The sequence below is a fragment of the Schistocerca piceifrons genome, chromosome 5, assembly GCF_021461385.2.
Source record: "Schistocerca piceifrons isolate TAMUIC-IGC-003096 chromosome 5, iqSchPice1.1, whole genome shotgun sequence".
Classification (NCBI taxonomy): Eukaryota; Metazoa; Arthropoda; class Insecta; order Orthoptera; family Acrididae; genus Schistocerca; species Schistocerca piceifrons.
This window is the reverse complement of record NC_060142.1, coordinates 589,176,484-589,197,777: the sequence shown is the minus strand read 5'-3', so window position 1 is coordinate 589,197,777 and position 21,294 is coordinate 589,176,484. Positions and strand designations below refer to the sequence as shown.

Genomic DNA, 21,294 nt, shown 5'->3' with positions numbered 1-21,294 from the left:
GTGAATTATTATGGGTGGAGGTTACACTAAACAACCGAACTAGGTTAATAATTGGCTCCTTTTACCGACCTCCCGACTCAGCAGCATTAGTGGCAGAACAACTGAGAGAAAATTTGGAATACATTTCACATAAATTTTCTCAGCATGTTATAGTCTTAGGTGGAGATTTCAATTTACCAGATATAGACTGGGACACTCAGATGTTTAGGACGGGTGGTAGGGACAGAGCATCGAGTGACATTATACTGAGTGCACTATCCGAAAATTACCTCGAGCAATTAAACAGAGAACCGACTCGCGGAGATAACATCTTGGACCTACTGATAACAAACAGACCCGAACTTTTCGACTCTGTATGTACAGAACAGGGAATCAGTGATCATAAGGCCGTTGCAGCATCCCTGAATATGGAAGTTAATAGGAATATAAAAAAAGGGAGGAAGGTTTATCTGTTTAGCAAGAGTAATAGAAGGCAGATTTCAGACTACCTAACAGATCAAAACGAAAATTTCTGTTCCGACACTGACAATGTTGAGTGTTTATGGAAAAAGTTCAAGGCAATCGTAAAACGCGTTTTAGACAGGTACGTGCCGAGTAAAACTGTGAGGGACGGGAAAAACCCACCGTGGTACAACAACAAAGTTAGGAAACTACTGCGAAAGCAAAGAGAGCTCCACTCCAAGTTTAAACGCAGCCAAAACCTCTCAGACAAACAGAAGCTAAACGATGTCAAAGTTAGCGTAAGGAGGGCTATGCGTGAAGCGTTCATTGAATTCGAAAGTAAAATTCTATGTACCGACTTGACAGAAAATCCTAGGAAGTTCTGGTCTTACGTTAAATCAGTAAGTGGCTCGAAACAGCATATCCAGACACTACGGGATGATGATGGCATTGAAACAGAGGATGACACGCGTAAAGCTGAAATACTAAACACCTTTTTCCGAAGCTGTTTCACAGAGGAAGACCGCACTGCAGTTCCTTCTCTAAATCCTCGCACAAACGAAAAAATGGCTGACATCGAAATAAGTGTCCAAGGAATAGAAAAGCAACTGGAATCACTCAATAGAGGAAAGTCCACTGGACCTGACGGGATACCAATTCGATTCTACACAGAGTACGCGAAAGAACTTGCCCCCCTTCTAACAGCCGTGTACCGCAAGTCTCTAGAGGAACGGAGGGTTCCAAATGATTGGAAAAGAGCACAGATAGTCCCAGTCTTCAAGAAGGGTCGTCGAGCAGATGCGCAAAACTATAGACCTATATCTCTTACGTCGATCTCTTGTAGAATTTTAGAACATGTTTTTTGCTCGCGTATCATGTCATTTCTGGAAACCCAGAATCTACTATGTAGGAATCAACATGGATTCCGGAAACAGCGATCGTGTGAGACCCAACTCGCCTTATTTGTTCATGAGACCCAGAAAATATTAGATACAGGCTCCCAGGTAGATGCTATTTTTCTTGACTTCCGGAAGGCGTTCGATACAGTTCCGCACTGTCGCCTGATAAACAAAGTAAGAGCCTACGGAATATCAGACCAGCTGTGTGGCTGGATTGAAGAGTTTTTAGCAAACAGAACACAGCATGTTGTTATCAATGGAGAGACGTCTACAGACGTTAAAGTAACCTCTGGCGTGCCACAAGGGAGTGTTATGGGACCATTGCTTTTCACAATATATATAAATGACTTAGTAGATAGTGTCGGAAGTTCCATGCGGCTTTTCGCGGATGATGCTGTAGTATACAGAGAAGTTGCTGCATTAGAAAATTGTAGCGAAATACAGGAAGATCTGCAGCGGATAGGCACTTGGTGCAGGCAATGGCAACTGACCCTTAACATATACAAATGTAATGTATTGCGAATACATAGAAAGAAGGATCCTTTATTGTATGATTATATGATAGCGGAACAAACACTGGTAGCAGTTACTTCTGTAAAATATCTGGGAGTATGCGTACGGAACGATTTGAAGTGGAATGATCATATAAAATTAATTGTTGGTAAGGCGGGTACCAGGTTGAGATTCATTGGGAGAGTGCTTAGAAAATGTAGTCCATCAACAAAGGAGGTGGCTTACAAAACACTCGTTCGACCTATACTTGAGTATTGCTCATCAGTGTGGGATCCGTACCAGGTCGGGTTGACGGAGGAGATAGAAAAGATCCAAAGAAGAGCGGCGCGTTTCGTCACCGGGTTATTTGGTAACCGTGATAGCGTTACGGAGATGTTTAATAAACTCAAGTGGCAGACTCTGCAAGAGAGGCGCTCTGCATCGCGGTGTAGCTTGCTGTCCAGGTTTCGAGAGGGTGCGTTTCTGGATGAGGTATCGAATATATTGCTTCCCCCTACTTATACCTCCCGAGGAGATCACGAATGTAAAATTAGAGAGATTAGAGCGCGCACGGAGGCTTTCAGACAGTCGTTCTTCCCGCGAACCATACGCGACTGGAACAGGAAAGGGAGGTAATGACAGTGGCACGTAAAGTGCCCTCCGCCACACACCGTTGGGTGGCTTGCGGAGTATCAATGTAGATGTAGAAATGGAGCAGTCACTGCCTGGCATCTACTGCGCCACACAAGCAGCCATCAGATAAATGAAACACCTGGTATTTTGAAAGGTATTAGAAGTGAGAGTGTTCTTCAGACAGAATGAGCCCTTCTGCCAAGTGTTTCTCCTGATGGTCACATATTACAACTCTGTAGGTTGTAGACTTTTAAGCTTGCTGTTTTGTTATTTTTAGTGCAGTAAGCTGCTATTGGAAAATGAAGTGTGTGGAAGAGCAAATTCATTTGGTGGAGGAGCATTATGTAAAACAAAAAGTGTTTGAGGATTTCTTCTTTCATTTTCCTGATCCAATAGTTCCTACAGAGGTTTGTATTTGAAAATTAAAGAAATAGTGTACCCTAATGGCCTCACTTTGTGATGAGTAGAGAGAATGTAAAAGGCATGTTTTGAGTGAAGAAGTGATATTAGCTTATGATCAGAGGTTAATCCGAAAAAATCTCTCCATCATCTGTCACAATCAACCATCGCATCTGTAGGATTAGCCATGGAAGCAGTGTAATTCACATGTTTTAGACACACAATACAATAGTTTTTGTGGTATAACTTAAGGAGGCACATTTCACAAGGTGAACTGTTTTTTGTAATTGGTTACCTGAAAATATGTATAATGGTTATGTGACTATACGAACAACATTTATGACTGATGAGATGTGATTTCAAAATTCCAGACGATGTTATCCCCAAAAGATGTGTGGTACTGTAATGATGAGTTGCTGGATATAATGTAGGCATTCAACAAAGTCTTAAAATGAGATGGTTGACTGCAATAAGAACATGCCAAATAGCTGCCCATATCTTTATTAATAGACATGTAACTTCTGACTTTCATGTGACAACAATATTCATTCCATTATTTAACAAACAGATGAGAAAAAATATTTTCATGAAGACAATATTACAGTTTATACTACTGTATCTTTCCTGTTCGCTAATAGATTTCTTTTTATGATTAGATAGGTATATGATATTTATGGCCCTCAAGTCCTTTGATCTTAGTTATTGTGACTTATGCATTTGGGTAAATCTAAATGGTAAGGTTTACAAAACTATACCAAACTAATCCTCATTCTACTGAAGGCTGTACTAAGACACAGCATTAATTTAATTGCTTATAATAAGTTGAAGAAAGGGTCATTACACTGAACAATGGCTGTGACACATATCTTACAGCAGGGAGGAAACAATTTTAAGCATTCCTTGAAGTAGAAAGGGAGTACTACAAATTCATATTTAAAATCTAATGGTATCAATGCAATGACTTTGTGGTGTGTGTATCTTTGGGTGCACACATATAACAGGCCAGCAATTTGTATCATCTGTGGTTGAGAGTTCATGAAGTGAGCACACTGCATTATACATAAGATGTAAAATTTGATAAATTCAGCATTTAAATTGAGTAATGAGATGTGAAGAAAGTGTTCTGTTATTTTGTTCTATTACTAATCACTGTTAATGAAAAATTTTGACCATTATGCTATATAGTTGCCAGGTTTAAAATATCATTATGTGTAATCTAATAATAAAAATACACATAAAACAAAAATGTGTAATGCCTATTGTGTGTTACTTGTCTGAAAATCAAAAAAGGCAACCCATGTTGGTGCATAAACATTAACAATGTCAGTATCAACACTTAACATGGATATATCCTTCTGAGCGTAGAAGACTACATCTTTAAAAATGTGCACATAAAATCATAAATTAATACTTTTCAATCAACATAGATCATTAATTACGTAATAATGTGGACTGTGTTCCAACAGCTGCTCACAGTATGACACACACAAAAATATTTGCCACAGATATGAAAGGAAGTGCAATGTTATTACCAGAATGATACCTTTAAACTTCATTGCTTTTTCCATGTTTTAAGCAGTATTTTACCTCTAGAAATCTTCATGTTGCTGGGACCGCTGTTCTTTCTGTATTATTTCAATACATATGTTACATTTTTTTAAAGTTACACATGTCTGTCCTGATAATTGCAAAGGAGAAGAAGTATGCTTATGGAATATACACTCGTTTTTATTTTTTCACGTCTGACGTCAATGTATAAAGCTGCAAGAACCAAAGACATATAATATGTTTGATTGAAGTTACCCATCACTATTTCATTCACTTGTTTATAATCCAGAACATTCTTACTGTAGCCCGTAACACAAATTGTATACTTCCACATGCATACATTCAAACATTTACCTATTTCATTTGAACAAGTATTCTTTTAAAATATGCACTGCTTACTGTAAGTTTTTTGTATACAAAATGATTGCCAATTGCATCTAAAATATAATAATAAAAAAGATTGTCCTTATTCTATTGGAAAATTATGCTATCTATGAAAACCCAGCAAGCCTCTTCCCACCTACTAACCTAGTAAATGGATTGTGATTTTCTTCATAACTAGATGGAATTTTGTGATGCTGCTAGAAAGCTTGTCATTTACAGTCAGCCATGTTTTTCCATATTGTAGTTGATAACATACTTCAGCCATCAGTAATGACCTTCATTAAACAGCAACTGTGATTGAAGTAAATAATTAGCTATAATTTTCCAAAAGTTGCTGCAATTTTCCAACAGTTGCTACACCCCTCCATTGGCATTATGCCTGCCCTTATATAATATTTCCATGTTCTTTGTATTATTAGTACAGTATTCACAATTCTAAATAAAAACCTGAATTTATGAATTGTTTTTCACATAGCAACAATTCTCACGCAAATGAACTAATTTAGCAGCAATATATAATCATTTTTCTTTCCAGAATACATAAAAAGACAGAAACATTTTGAATATTTGCTGAGTTATTTTGTGTCAGCATTATTTACCAAATAGCAATGTTTGTGGGAGAAATACATGTCAAAGAAATATAAAAAAATTATTTTCATATATAAAAATCCAGGGCAGCAGTTTCTTTTTCAGAGAAGAAATGTCAACCTATACAACAAATTTCTCAACTTTTTTACAATGTTATGCAAAACGGAACTGTCAATCTGAACACACATAAGGGTGGGTTCACGTGTCATAACATTCTAGAACCAGTAAGTCATTTGCATAACACCTGATGAATCCACTGGAGTTTCCATAACACTTGACTGACGAACTAGTCTTGGAGTCCTATTAGAGAAGCGTCTAGTTTCTCTTCGCTCCAGTGGTGTTGCTTCACTTGGAGGCTGCACTAATTCTTGTGGCATAACGGGTAGTTCCACAGTTTCATGTGGTTCAAGATCTTCATATGATGTTGCTATAGATGATGGCCTGAAATTGTGCAGAAAAAAACATTAAGTTTCAGAATTTAACCGATTTTAAAGATCTTTTATTTTTTTGTCTTGGAATAGTGGTGTGAAAAAAATGCTTTCATTAAACAGTGAATACTAATGTGTATACTATATCAGATAAACATATATAATCCCAAAACCTCTAATAATAAACAAGCACAATTAAAGTATCAAGAGAATATAATGTTTGACTTGTGACAACGATGGTGCAGTAGTGCTAACAATTTGTGTGTGTTGAACAGTTATCCAAAAATGTAATACATATGTGACAGATGGATAAGAGTATCCAAATTTATAATTTCCAACATGAATTTGGGACAGGACCAGCAACTTCATAAATTCTTTATTTAATTCCATCACTGTCATGTTTAATTATGCTGGTGACTAATTTCAAGCTAAATAGTTCATTTTCAAGCCTGGTGTATTAAAGCTGAAATAAAAATGCTTGGTAAGGTGTAAGTAAATTCAGATACAGGAAATAAAGTAAACTAAACTAAACTCTGTCATCCTCAGCCCACAGGCATCACTGGATGCGGATATGGAGGGGCATGTGGTCGGCACACCGCTCACCTGGCTGTATGTCAGTTTATGAGACAGGAGCCACTACTTCTCAATCAAGTAGCTCCTCAGTTTGCCTCACAAAGGCTTGCCAACAGCGCTCGGCAGACTGGATGGTCACCCATTCAAGTGCTAGCCCAGCCCGACAGTGCTTAACTTTGGTGATCTGACGGGAACCAGTGTTACCACTGCGGCAAGGCCGTTGGCACATATGGGTAATATACACATAATACTAAGTGACATGGAATGTCAGATCAGATTCACAATGTGCACTTTGTGAACACATCTGGGGTCTGACATTCCTGTGATTACGCATTATGTGTGTATTACCTATGTGTAAATTGACTGTCGCCTAATCAAGCAGTGTTAGTGCAGCTTTAATAGGCCTGGGTTGAAAATGAACTTCATAGTTTGAAATTATTCACCAGCATAATTAAATGCAAATGTAACAAAATTGCAGTAAAGAATTTAGGGTGTCCAAATGTTTAGTAATTATTCTTTTATAAATTTGTTACTTTTTAATATTCTGTAGTCACTATTGAAAACTATAAGCAATATTTACATCTACATACATCTAAATCCATACTCTACATCTCCAGCTATACACACTATCACACCTGCTTAAAAGCAGGAAAACCACGCAGCAGTGATTTTTAGAGATACGAATTTGATAGATCATTGGTATGTCTGTAAATGTGTGTGGCACCAGGTGCCTATACACAAGTCACACAATTCTTGTACCTTACGGGTCGGTGGTTTTTGGGCAATGAGATGGTGCCCAATAGTGTTCCAGATGTGTTCCATCAGGTTCAGATCAGACAAATTTGGTGGCCAAAACATCAACATCAGTTCACTTATTGTGCTCCTCAAACCACTGTGTCACAATCCTGACCTTGAGTTTATGATATGAACAGTTATGATTCTGGGAAATGCTTCTGCTGCCACAGAAGACATCGAGCATGAAGGGATGCAGGTGGTCCCTCAAAATGTTCATATAGTCAATGGGTTATTATAGTACTATCACTTGTTCCATGGAAGCTCAGGTGAATGTCTTCCATAGCATGAAACTGTCTCCACTGGCCTGCATCTGAGATACAGTGCACATTTTGATCTGCTGTTCGCCTTGATGACTTTATATCCAGATGTGACCATCAACGTAGTGCAACTAGAAACATGATTCATATGACCAGGTAAGATAGTTCCATTGATCCGTCATTCAATGTCAATGATCCCATGCTCACTGCAATATTATCTGACAATGTCATTGGATCATCATGGGAACATTGGATCATCATGGGAACACTTACAGGTCATCTGCTGCAGAGTCCACTTTCAACAATGTGTGCTGAATGTTGTACTCTGATAAATTTTTGCCTGGACCAGCACTGTTCTCATCAGAATTTACGTGCTTTACAGAGCAAGCAAGCCACCTACCTCCATGTTTTGCAATAAGGCTTGGACATCCAACACCTTGGTGTTTATGTGGGGTTTCACTGCCCAAAAACCACTTCCCATAGATGTGGTTGACAGTAGCTTGTGAACGTCTGACTAGTTTTGCCATTTCTGAGATACGTGTTCTCAGATGCTGGCCAAAACAATATGCCCTTTCTTAAAATTGCTTATGTTGTAGATTTCTCCAATTGTAGCCAGTATAATCACTAGAATGATACCCGTTACATCTCTTCTCCACATGACTACCCGCAACATTATCAGGTGGCATTCAGTCTCATTGTGGGCAGCGGTCATAGTGGTTCGGCTCAGTAGTGTATTTTGTTACTGCGGCTCTTGTTGTTATTGATATTCAGTCTGAAGACTAGTTTGATGAAACTCTCCATGATAGTCTACATTGTGCAAGTCTCCTCAACTCTGAATAACTACAGAAACATACATCCCTTCATCTCCCACTACAGTTCAACTCCCAGGCCCTCCCTTCCCACATTACCAAACTGACAATTCTTTGATGCCTCGTGATCCCTTTTTTTAGTCAAACTGTAGATTAGATTAGATATCTTTTCCCCTCCTATTCAGTTCAGTACCTCCTCATTAGTTACTCAATCTACCCATCGAATGTTGGATGCTCTTCCATAGCACTATATTTCAAAAGCTTCTATTCTCCTCTTGTTTGAACTGCTTATTGTTCATTTCTCACTTCAGCAAAAGGATACACTCTAGACAAATATGACCAAGTGAGGTGGCGCAGTGGTTAGCACACTGCACTCATATTCGGGAGGACGATGGTTCAATCCAGCATCTGGCCACCCTGATTTAGGTTTTCTGTGATTTATCCGGCCATCCTGGTTTAGGTTTCCTGTGATTTCCCTAAATCACTCCAGGCAAATGCCAGGATGGTTCCTTCAAAAGGGCACAGCTGACTTCCTTCCCTGTCCTTCCTAATCCGATGAGACTGATGACCTCACTATTTGGTCTCAACCCCCAAACAACCCAACCCAACTCTAGACAAATACCTTCTGAAGAGGCTTACTAAGACTTAAATATATATTTAATGTTAACAACTTCCACTTTTCCAAAACAGCTTTTTGTTTTATAGCCAATCTGCAATTTAATTTCTCTTTGCTGTGGCCATCATGGATTAATTTGCTGCCAAAATATTTAAACTCATTAATACTATTATTGTCTGAGCATCACTTATTTTATTTGAGTACATTCAATTAGCTTTGTTTAACTTTTGTTGATGTTCATCTTATAACAATACACTATCCATTCCTATTAAGTGCTTTTTCAAGTCCTTTGCTGTCTCTGACAGAACTCAGTGTCACCGGAAAACCTCAGTTTTTATTTTCTTCTTCCAGAACTTTAATGACCATTCCAAATTTCTCCTTGCTTTCTTTACTGCTTAGGCAATGTACAGATTTGATAACATTGGGGATAGGCTGCAAACCTGCCTCACTCCCTTCTTAACCTGCTTCTCTTTCACATCTTTGACTTTTAGCATCTGTGCCAGTTGTAAATAACCTTTCGCTCACTGTACTTTATCCCAACTGGCTTCTGAATTTCAAGGAATGTATTCCAGAGAAGATTGTCAAAAGCTTTCTCTAAGTCTGCAAATGCAATGAACATAGGTTTGCCTTTCTTTACTCTATCTTTAAAATAAGTTGCAGGGCTAGTCTTGTCTCATATCCTTTTTTTAATCTATATTTAAAATAAGTTGCAGGGCCAGTATTGTCTCATATGTTTCTACATTTTTCCAGAACCCAAACTGATCTGCCATCATGTCAGCTTCTGCCAATGTTTCCCTTTTTCTTTCTGTAAATAATTTTTGTCAGTATTTTGTGAGCATTCATTTTGTCAAATTCTTCCCTAGTATCAAATCTGCCATTTAAACTTCATCTACTTCCTCCTCCCTTTCTACAACATTGTCTTCAAGTTCATTTCCCTTGTATAGCCCCTCCATCTGTTCCTTCCACCATTCAGCTTTTCCATCTTTGTTTATCACAGATTTTCTATCTGTGCTCTTGATACTCACACAATTCTTGTTCTCTTCTGCAAAGGTCTCTTTAATAATTTTCCAACATGTTTCCCCTATTTATGCATTCTCTACAACCTGGTCTGTCTTGTCTAGCCATTCCTCCTTTGCCAGTTTCCCCTTCATTCAACTCATTTTTTAGATGTCTGTATTCCATATTGCCTGCTTCATTACCTGCATTTTATATTTCCTTCTGTCATAAATTAGATTCAATACCTCATGCATTATCAAAGGACTTCTAGTGATCTTTGTCCTTTTTCTATTTGATCCTCTGGTGCCTTCACTGTTTCATCTCTTAAGGCTACCCACTGATCTTCTATAGTGTTCTGTACCCCTGTTTCAATCAATTGTTGCCTAATGCTCTGTCCAAAACTCATAAAAACCATTCTTTTATCCAGGTCCCATCTCCATAATTTCTGACCTTTCTGCAGTTTCTTCAGTTTTTATATGTATTTCAGAGCCCACATCTGCTTCTGGAAATGATTTCCAGTTCAATATCTGGTTTTGGAATCTCCATCTTATTATGAAACCTATTTGAAAGTTTCTCATGTCCCCAAGTCTCTTCCAGGTGTACAATCTTCTTCCATGATTCTTAAACCAAATGTTGGCAAAAATTTACTCACACTTTTTCAAAATTCTTCTAGGCAACTTCGCTCTTCATGGCTTTCCCAAATTGCTTGTTTTCCTATTATTTTTCCTTGTCTTCCTTTTCCTGCTATCGAATTCCAGTCACACACCACAATTAAATTTTCATCTCCCTTAACTATCTGAATAAATTCTTTTATCTCTTCATTTTTCTCTTTGAAACTATTCATATCTGCTGAGCTAGCTGGTATATAAAATTGCACTGATATGACATGCACCTATGTGTTGACTTCATGTCTTCACTGTTTGTGATAATGTGTACACTATGTTGTTCACAGAAGGTAACCTAACTTCCTGTTTTCTTATTCACTATTAGATCTACTCCTCCATTACCCCTATTTGATTCTTTAAGTATATCCCTGTAGTCACCTGACCAGAAGAAGCCCTGTTCTTCGGGCCACCACATTTCATTAATCCCATGCTATTGAACTTAGACTTATGAGTTTCCCTTTTTAAATTGTCTAACCTGCCTATCTGATTAAGGGATCTAATATTCCAAGCTCCGACCCATAAAAAACCAGCTTTCGTTTTCTGATGATGACATCCTCCTGTGTAGTCCCCACAAGGGGACCCAAATAGGGGACTATTTATTACCAGAATATTTTATACAAGAGGATGGCATTTCATTTAACCATACAGTAGAGCTGCATGCCCTTGGGAAAAATAATGGCTGTAGTTCCCCCTTGCTTCCAGTCATTCACAGTGCCAGCCATAACAACAACATGTTGGCTAATGTTGCAGGACAATATCAGTCAGTCACGCAGACTGTTGCTCCTACAACTACTGGGAAGGCTGCTGCCCTTCTTCAGGAACCATAGGTTGGGTTAGTCTGGCCCCTCCACAAATACCCTGGTATCTGTACCACTGAGGCACACACAGGCTACCCCACCTCGTCAAAGTGCATGGTTCATGGGAGACAATAGTGTGTATAGTCCATACACCTCTGAGAAGTACATGGCAGAGGGTATTCCCATTGTATCAGTTATTAGAACTACTTCTCATTCAATTCATGTATGAAGGTTGTGAAGAATGACTGCTTAAACACCTCTGTACTCACTGCAACTAGTCTATTCCCTATGGGAATGATGTGTAGGGAGCTGTAGTATATTCCTAGGTTTCTCAGTCAAAACTGTTTCTTGGAGCTATAAATACATTTTTTTGGAGTAGTTTGCATCTGCCTTCAAGCATTAGCCAATTTAGTTATTTCAGTGCCTCCATTTCTCTTCCATGCACAAAATAAAGCCATGACCACGTGTGCTGCCCTTCTTTATATACATTAGTCCTATTTGGTATGGGAGACGCACACTTGAGCAATAGTGTAGGATGGGTTGCATGAGGGTTTTGTAAGTGATCTACTTTGTAGGCTGATTGCATTTCCCCAGTTTTCTATCAAATGAACTGAAGTCTGCCACGTGCTTCACATATGACTGAGCCTGCTTCACATATGACTGAGTCTGTGAGTATTTCAGCTAATATACCTATAAATTGTGCATCCTGGTATTTATATGAGTTGACTAATTCCAGCAATGTCTACTTGATATTGTAGTCATAAGATACTACATCACTAATAATTATTTCCTTTCAGTCATGTTAATAATACTTTATACAATTCAAGTACACATTTCAACAGACAACACTCTTATAATCAGGTTGTTTTCACTCAGTTTGTGTTACTTATTAAATAAAGTAAAATGTAATGAGAAACATACTGGGCAATGGGTCCTCATCATACATAGGATAATACATTTTTTCAATATAATGGAAGGAAACATTCCACGTGGGAAAAATTATATATAAAAACAAAGATGAGGTGACTTACCGAACAAAAGCGCTGGCAGGTCGATAGACCCACAAACAAACACAAACACACACACAAAATTCAAGCTTTCGCAACAAACTGTTGCCTCATCAGGAAAGAGGGAAGGAGAGGGGAAGACGAAAGGAAGTGGGTTTTAAGGGAGAGGGTAAGGAGTCATTCCAATCCCGGGAGCGGAAAGACTTACCTTAGGGGGAAAAAAGGACAGGTATACACTCGCACACACACACATATCCATCCACACATACAGACACAAGCAAGTCTGCTTGTGTCTGTATGTGTGGATGGATATGTGTGTGTGTGCGAGTGTATACCTGTCCTTTTTTCCCCCTAAGGTAAGTCTTTCCGCTCCCGGGATTGGAATGACTCCTTACCCTCTCCCTTAAAACCCACTTCCTTTCGTCTTCCCCTCTCCTTCCCTCTTTCCTGATGAGGCAACAGTTTGTTGCGAAAGCTTGAATTTTGTGTGTGTGTTTGTGTTTGTTTGTGTGTCTATCGACCTGCCAGCGCTTTTGTTCGGTAAGTCACCTCATCTTTGTTTTTATATATAATACATTTTTTGTTTGTTTTGTGAACTGCACAATTGTGAACACTTAAAGCAAAGCAAAGTCTGAGGCTTCTTTTAATATTAATCACAGGGTCATTAATATGCAACAAGAAAAGAAAGGGTCCCTATGCATTTCCCTGTGGTACACCTTGAAATAATTTCTACATATGTCGATGAGCTCCACCAAAGATAACATACAGCATCCTCCCTACCACAAAATCCTAAGTTGAGAGAACTATACTTTCAATAATAAGCATAGCCATGGTACTCAGACAAATTCTTTTTAGGAGTCAAAGAAATACTGCATCTACCTGGCTACATTGATCCATTGCTTTCAGGATGTCATATGAGAGAAGCACAAGCTGGGTTTTGCATGACCAGTCTTTTTGAATTCATTCTGATTGGCATGGAAGGGGTCAAACATCTGTGAAATGCAGGACATAGATTACTTCCAATTGTAGCATCTGAAAAGGTTTCTTCCAGTACAAATTTAGAGTAAATGTCCCATCTATGTCTGCACAATACTCTCTATGTGTAATATCTTTTTCAAGCACCAGAACTGTTTCCCCTTTGAGAAATATAGTCAGTTATGGTATGTGATGACCTTATAAGCTGCAAAAACTGGTGAACTAAGCAAATTGTTACTGCAGAACAACCACAACTTGTTGCTTCTCATCTGTAATTATGAAGTAGTTGTACTAAACAGTGACAGAAGGAACATTTACCATGAGAAATAAATAATTTTTAACAAGAAGTTTGTTAAAAATGAGGATGGTGATAACAGTATTGGAAAATGGCTCTTGAAGTGTGAAACTTGAATTCGTGAAAATTAATGTGTACAATTTGATAGAGTTACATGGCTGTCAGTAAAGCTTAATAGTATGTGTAAAACTATTTAAAATCAATGTCTTCCAGTTCTAAAAACCTATAAGTTAAGAGTAAGCAGTTATAAAAAGTGTTTGTACAGTATTAAGCATGGTGACCTGTAATCTGCATAGTGGCTAGCATTTCAAGTGATTGAAGATAAAGTAACACTGTGACTATAGACAGAGATTACATCATACTACAGAGTAGGAAACAGCAATTCGTTTCAAGCATAATACTGAAGATGGCGCATAAATAAACATGAGTGGAATGGTATCGATTAGAAGGAGACAACTCCATAAATAAAATTAGGAAAGGCAACAACTCACCTGCAGCTGATCATCCGGTTGGAATAGCTATGTGTTACAACACAAAAAAATTCACTAACTTCCAGGACTTTTTACAAGGGTCAACTCTGTTCAAGATGAACATTAATAATATAAAACTTAACACAAGCAGACAGGTGCAAGCTTCTTAAGGCACATGTGCCTGAAAAAACTTTGTCTCTCTCTCTCTCTCTCTCTCTCTCTCTCTCTTTGTTTGCACATTAGTATAGTATTGAACAAGAGTATGGTGATACTGACAATGTAATCTAATAAGAGGTCTTGTGATTCTAGTTCCATTTGTGACTATTATTGACTCTTCATCTGTAATGTAGAGAAAAGTTCCTTAAAACTGGGAAAAAAGGGGGCCCACAAAATTGATAGTAATAAACAAAATAAAAATGGTATCTGTTCTTTCAGGAACCGATACCATCTTCATATAGTTAAAGGCTACCCGGCCATTGACCTCCTTCTGTGCAAATGCACACGCTTTGCCCAAACTCTTGTGGGACTCGTCAGCTGAGTCTGGTGTGAGTAATGAGTGAATGGGCAAATATCTATTAGGAACACTAAAAAATGCAGGTTGTGGACAGTTGGGAATGTGGGTCTCACGAGGGGCGTGCTAGGGATAAGTCCCAGCAGTCGCACCATTCTCTGTGCCCTCGGTGGCTCAGATGGATAGAGCGTCTGCCATGTAAGTGGGAGATCCCGGGTTCGAGTCCTGGGCGGGGCACACATTTTCAGCTGTCCCCATTGATGTATATCAACAACACCTGTCGGCAGCTAAGGGTTTCGATTTAATGATCATTTCAAAATAAAAAGCCTTCTATATATTAGCTCATTTGGTAATTTCTAAGTTAGTAGTACAGATAACTAACAATTTGTTTGTTTGTTTTCATTTCCTTTTATCTAGCATCCAAGTGGGTTGGGACATTAATGGTGCTTCTCCATTCCCACCTGTCTATCCATCATTCTTCCTCTGTAAATGTTTAGTTCCATTCCAAATTTCTTCTTTGTCTACTGGTCTTGATCAAGTCAATCCCTCTTACTCTAGTCTCCCTACTACTCTCAAACTTGGCCTCCATCATTTGTTTTGGTGATTAACAACTATTGGATAACTCCATAAGCCTACACATAATTAGTCTTAACACCTAAAAAAGGAAGGTTGAAGTTTCAACATTAACATCTGATTGCATATGCCATCTAGCAGACAAGTTGGTGTTGTTTGCACAAATATTGTGGCTTTACTTACTCATTATAGCAAATATACTTGAATAAACTTAAGGAAACAGTGATGTTGCCAACTTATAATGGAAATGCACCTTTGATACAGTATCATGTATCCAGTGGGTAGATGTTTGGGACTCTCATTGCTGATGGGAGCACTAATTGACAGCATATGCCACCAACTTACAGAATCAGATACTAGGGGAGCGTTGCTGAGAAGTAGATGGGAGCTAGTGTCACCTGGAGTGGATTTTGTAAATGAAAGTAACTTTGATACAGTAATTAAGGAGCACCAGTTCATTAAAACAAAAACAAAAAAGATCATGTATAGCATGTGATACATGAATTAGGATAGTATCACTGCTTAAATGTATTTAAATTTCTTATGATCAGTTCTAAAAACCGAAATGTGAAATTATTATCTGAATTTTGTATGAGGGTGAGCATGCCGGGGTGGGGTTGATGTCAGAGTTACGATACAGGCACAGAATGATTAAGTGTGCCAAGCAGGGTGGGTTTAAGTTCCAAGCAACACAAGCTGCTGCATGGGGGGCGGAGCCAGGAGGGGCACCCAAGTGCAATATCTTTATACAGTGAGTATCACAATTAGTAGCAAAAACTGACATGGGTGTAAGTATATGAGGGAAAAGTCACTTCTGTAGAACAATGTCCTTGAACCGGCCCTGACACCAAGCTACGTCGAACGAATTGTGAATGGTTTACTCTGTTGTAGTCTGAACGAGTGAATGGAAAGTGACAGTCTTAATTCTTATGAGCAACTGGTAAATGTGTTACATATGGTAAATGTGGTGCAACAGTTTATATGCTGGAAATGTGACATGTTTAATGTATGAAATAGTCAGACCTATCACAGTACGGTTTGCTACGAAGTTAAAGTGTGCCAAGAAATTTGTTAAAGAAGTGTTGTATGATGCTCTGTAATGAATATATGTAATATTTGTATTTGTAAAATCTGTAAATATAAATCTGTATTTGTAAAACTACAAATACATTGGAACTTGCCGTATCTCAAAAGCATTTGTTATTAAATGTCCCCCCCCCCCTCCCCCCTTCCTCCAACCATCTTAGGGATTAGTCTCACTTGAGGTGTTCGTGTTTTATTCTGAGAGAACGTGAACAGTGATGTGCTTTCTTACCAGGCGTATGAAACAACTAATGATGAAACATTTTGAAGAAGACAAACTGCATATATTTTAAGATAATTTATTTATTTATTTATTTAACCTGGCAAGATTAGGGCCATCAGGCCCTCTCTTACATCTAACCAGGCATTCTACTTATTTTACATTCATATGTTTTAGTAGGCATGTTAAACTACATCTAGTACAAAAAGTGAAATAAACAATTAGAAAGGTACACCTGGAAAAATACATTCATATAGAGTTTATATTCTTAGATCATAAGTACTGTTATAATTAGACATTACTGAAAATACAGATTTTAGATAGGAGTGCTGCCAGCAGGGAGTATGAGGGAGACTCATGGTGAAGGGAGAAGAAGAATAGAGAGACATGATGAAACATAATTAAGGAAATATAAAGGAAAAGAAGATTGCGTGGCTAATAGAGATAGATGAAGAGGAAGGCATCTCAGGAGCAAGATAGGAGACGCTAGCTTTGCTATTTGACAGATGAGAGGATTGCCCTTGTACATTAATTTTGTGGAGAACTTTATGAGGATGATAGTAGGAAATGCTTCAACTCCTTCTTAAAAGCAGCAGGAGATTGAATTTTGCGCAAGGTAAGGGGCAGTTTGTTCCAGAGGCGGACAGTGGCAACTGAGAAAGAGTTTGCAAAAGTTTTTGTTTTGTGAGTGGGCACAGTTAGGATACCAAATAAGAGTGACCTCGTGTTTCGATTATGATGGCATGACAGGGTTTTAATCTCTGAAGCAAGGTACTGGGGTACTTGCGCGACGAGGAGTCGGTGAAGTAGACATAGAGTGTGGTAGTCACGCAATTTGTCCGGCCGCAGCCACCCTAGCTCGGAGTATGAAGCACTAACACGATCATATCGGCGAATGTTGCAGGTGTAACGCACACAGGCATTCATGGTTAGCTCTAGCCGTCTTTTGTTTTCACTACTCATGCCTTTTTGAATCACATCACAATAGTGGAGGTTCGGTAGAACGAGTACTTGCACAAGCTGGCGTTTCAAGTCCTGTGGAAATATGTTCCGAAACTTTTTGAGAGCATAAAGACAAGCAGACGTCTTTCGGCACACTGCGACTGTATTCTCTGCCCAGTTGAGATGCTCATCCAAAGTTACACCCAAGTTCTTCACTGTTTTCTGATATGGTATTGGAGTACCGTCGAGCAGAATAGGAGGTAGCCGTTCGCGGAAATCTGAACTTATTAATTTCTGATGGGCTATTAAGATTACTTGCGTCTTTTTTGCATTTAGTTTAAGGCCCAGGTTTTTCGCCCATGTCACTACTGAAGACAGATCATCATTCATCTCAGCGATTGCAGTGTTTACATCTTCAGGTCTGACGCTTAGGTAGAGCTGGAGGTCGTCGGCATAGAAATGATATTTACAAGAGGACAGAACCGACGAAATATCATTGACATATAAAGAAAACAAAAGTGGTCCTAAGACTGATCCTTGTGGCACTCCCGAGGAAACATGTTTCCAGGAAGATTTTTCATTTACGCAGACAACACATTGCTGTCTGTCTTTTAAGTAGCTTTCAAACCATCTCATTGCACTATCAGAGAAATTAAGCTGTTTCATTTCTCTGAGCAATATGTCAAAGTTAACAGTGTCAAAAGCTTTGCTGAAGTCCAGTAGCGTCAATATTGTTGCCTTTCGATTGTCAATGGCATATTTCAGGTCATCAGTTACTTTAATTAGAGCAGTGTTTGTGTTGTGATGTTTACGGAAACCGGATTGAAATTTGTCATATAGGCTGAATTCATGCAAGTGTTCAGTGATTTGGTCATGAACAATATATTCAAATGCTTTGGAAACAGCAGGCAGTATGCTAATTGGTCGGTAATCACTAGGCAGTTGCGGGTTTTCGATCTTAGGGATGGGTCGAATTATGCTTCTTTTCCATGCAGTGGGGTATATTCCGTTCACGAGGGAAAAATTAAATATGTCAGTTAAGACAGGTACTAAGATATCGGCAACATTCTTAATCATGGTTATACCGATACTGTCGTTGCCTATTGCATCAGAAGAGATTCTCATTATTGCTTTTCTTGCCGTATTTGTTGTTACATGTTTTAGATGGAAGGTATCGTTGTTAGTTATCCTGTTTGGGGATTCTTGTGGACGGTAATTATCAGCCGTGCTGGTATTCAGAGGTGCAGAGAAGAATTCATTTAATTCGTTAGCTGACACATGAAAAGTAGTTTCCGATTTTGCCTTTCCGACCCCCAAGCTACGGAGATTCTTCCATAGAGTCATGGGCGTCAGATCGCTGCATACAAGGGAGCGAGCGTGCCTGATTTTAGCATTGCGAATGCATTGTTTCACTCTGTTCCGTAGCTTTCTATATTCTTCGAAACGCTCGGGTTTCAGATCTGCCTTGAAACGCCCTATTAGTCATCATTTGACGTAATTCAGCTGTCAGCAGGAGATTTTCTTACATGGATTGTGCACACAGGTACATGTTTGTCATAGAGGGCAGTGAGTTTATCACCAAGTTCATTAATTTTGCCATCGATTGTAGGTTTTCTGATTATTTGATGCCATGAGATTTCTGAGCAATCGGCTGTTAGAGCATCAAGGTCAATACGTTTCATGTTCCTACAAGTTATGTAATGCGATTTGATCCTTGGGGGCTGCACAGAGTAGGCCAGGAATATTACATCATTTGCTGAGAGGCCAGGGGCCGATGTTTGACCAACATCTCTTACTTTGTCAGTCTGTTTCGTTGCGATTACATCTATAAGAGTATGACTGTGCGCCGTATGGTGTGTAGGTTGTAATGGAAGAATGTTCATGCTATTGCAACTAAACAGTATTCTTAGGTTTATTGCGGAGGGAGTGTCTCTTAGCAGGTCTATGTTCAAGTCACCCATTACGATGACATGTTCGTATTGACACTGAAATGAATGTAATTCCGACTGGAAGGAACTCATTGAGCTTATTTTTGGCGGCTTGTACACGACGCCAGTCAAGAATTTCCGACTTTGTATATTTATTTCAATGAACATGAATTCAGCCTCTTTTTCTTCAGCAGGATTTGACGTACATAAGACTTTCGCTTTGAGATCTGTTCGTATATAAGCGCCGACCCCGCCACCTCGCTTTTTTGATCTGTCTGCCCTAAGAAATGTGTACCCTGGGAGATGAAAAGATGCAGAGGATATGTGTGGTTTCAACCACGTTTTGGATAAGAGGATTACGTGGTAGTTTAGTTGGTTGAAGAGGAGGCTAAGTTCTTCGTAATGTGCAAGTAAAGACTGGATGTTGCAGTGAGCTGCTAAAAGCTCTGATGCGTTCCGCTGAGCAGCCTGGAGTAGGGTGGCAGACTGGTTTGTCCCTTTGTTAGGCACTACCTGCCACGAGGGGCACTGGCCGCTGCTTCCGCCAAGTGACATAACACAGGGGTGTCCGAGATTTTGCGCGCCCTGTCTGTGACACCGCGAATGCCGAAAGAAAGGTGACTGCAAGAGATTTCCTGAGGTTGCGGGAGTATAGAAAATGGATTAGTGGTATTCAGTGCAAGGAGAATATGACCAAAATAGTGACGGCTGTGTGTCACTGTGTATCCTCTGTCGTAAGAGGAGAAATGTAATTAGCGTATTTGAAACAGCTTAGGATGGAAATAAGGGAAAGGGGAGTGATTTAAGAGGCCGATGCTGCCAGCAGAGAGAAGTAAGCTTAATAATTAATAGATTATCGTAGGAAGCTAGAATTAAATTGAAATTTACTAAAGTGATACTGGTAGTGATTACCATAGGAAGCTACAATTAGATTGAAATTTTCTAAAGTGATACTGATAGTGATTTTTGTTATGAACAGTTTAAACCAAAGAGATGGATGCTTAATGAACTAAAGGAGAGACTAATAATTGCAATAGAACTATTTCAGAATGGAAGAGAATAAACTGAGAAAATGAAAAAAGTATTAGCAGTAACTAAAATTAAGTAATGGTTAGAGCTACAGACACAAAAAAATAGTGAAAAGTTAATACAGTTACAAAAACAATTAGTTGAAGGTACAAATATGGGTATAATTAAAAAATTAATACAATTACAAGACTATATCTGAGTATAGGGCTGTTACAATTTGCAAAAGGTGTTACGTTTGCACTTTTGGCTCGAGTAGCTTCACTTAATACTATTCAGTTCTGTCATGTTTGTGACTGTCTTCTTTCCAGCTGCTGTCTTAATGATTACTCTGCCATCCTGAGTCCACACATTCTGAAGACCGAAATGGGATATGGCACTGTTTAAAATCGTTAGCTGTTCGTGTGTCAGATCTTCCCTTATTGTAAGCCCTGTCCTTGCTAACTTCTTCTTCTGGGTAAAGATCTCTGCCCTTTTTCGGTACGAGACAAATTTAATTATTATTGGACGAGGTTTGGTAGCACCTGGTAGTTTTCGTCCCACCCGATGGCTCCTGTCAATGTCTGCCTTGGTCACTTCAACGCCTAATTTTTCACACGCAACCTGTATAAGCAGGTTGTCTATGTCTTCTTCCTTATTTTCTACTACTCTAAACAGTCGTAGACTATTTCGCCTTTGGTACTGTTCTAGCTCGTCAGTTGCGGCAGATAGTTTCACTTCCAACTCTCGTGCCTTTTTCTTGTATTCAGACACAGACTTTTTTAGTGCTGTAATTTCAGCAGTATTGGCCTCAACAGTTTCACGCATTTTGGCCAATACTGCTGCCGTTACAGTATCTGATATAGTGCCTGCTATCAGATCAAGATTGTTTTTATCGCGAAGTGCAGCGTTTACCTCAGAGCGGACCAGCTCCGCTATACCGGGAGCCGCGGCCGCACCTTCCA

The 21,294-nt window shown here is 39.0% G+C and overlaps 1 protein-coding gene and 1 pseudogene across 3 annotated transcripts in view; both read right to left on the bottom strand.

The window, feature by feature from the left end:
• Nucleotides 1-3,361: 3,361 nt before the first annotated feature.
• The window catches only part of LOC124797905 (carcinine transporter), a 421,456-nt gene continuing 403,523 nt past the window's right edge, over nucleotides 3,362-21,294 (bottom strand). For 2 of the 3 annotated variants that reach the window (XM_047261024.1, XM_047261026.1), the window contains one exon: nucleotides 3,362-5,825. In XM_047261024.1, the coding sequence (XP_047116980.1) occupies nucleotides 5,600-5,825 (226 nt within the window). In that variant the 3' untranslated portion in view covers nucleotides 3,362-5,599. The remainder of the gene's footprint in view (nucleotides 5,826-21,294) is intronic. The other variant, XM_047261025.1, reaches the window with a different exon arrangement.
• Nucleotides 6,493-6,610, bottom strand: LOC124799432 (annotated as a pseudogene).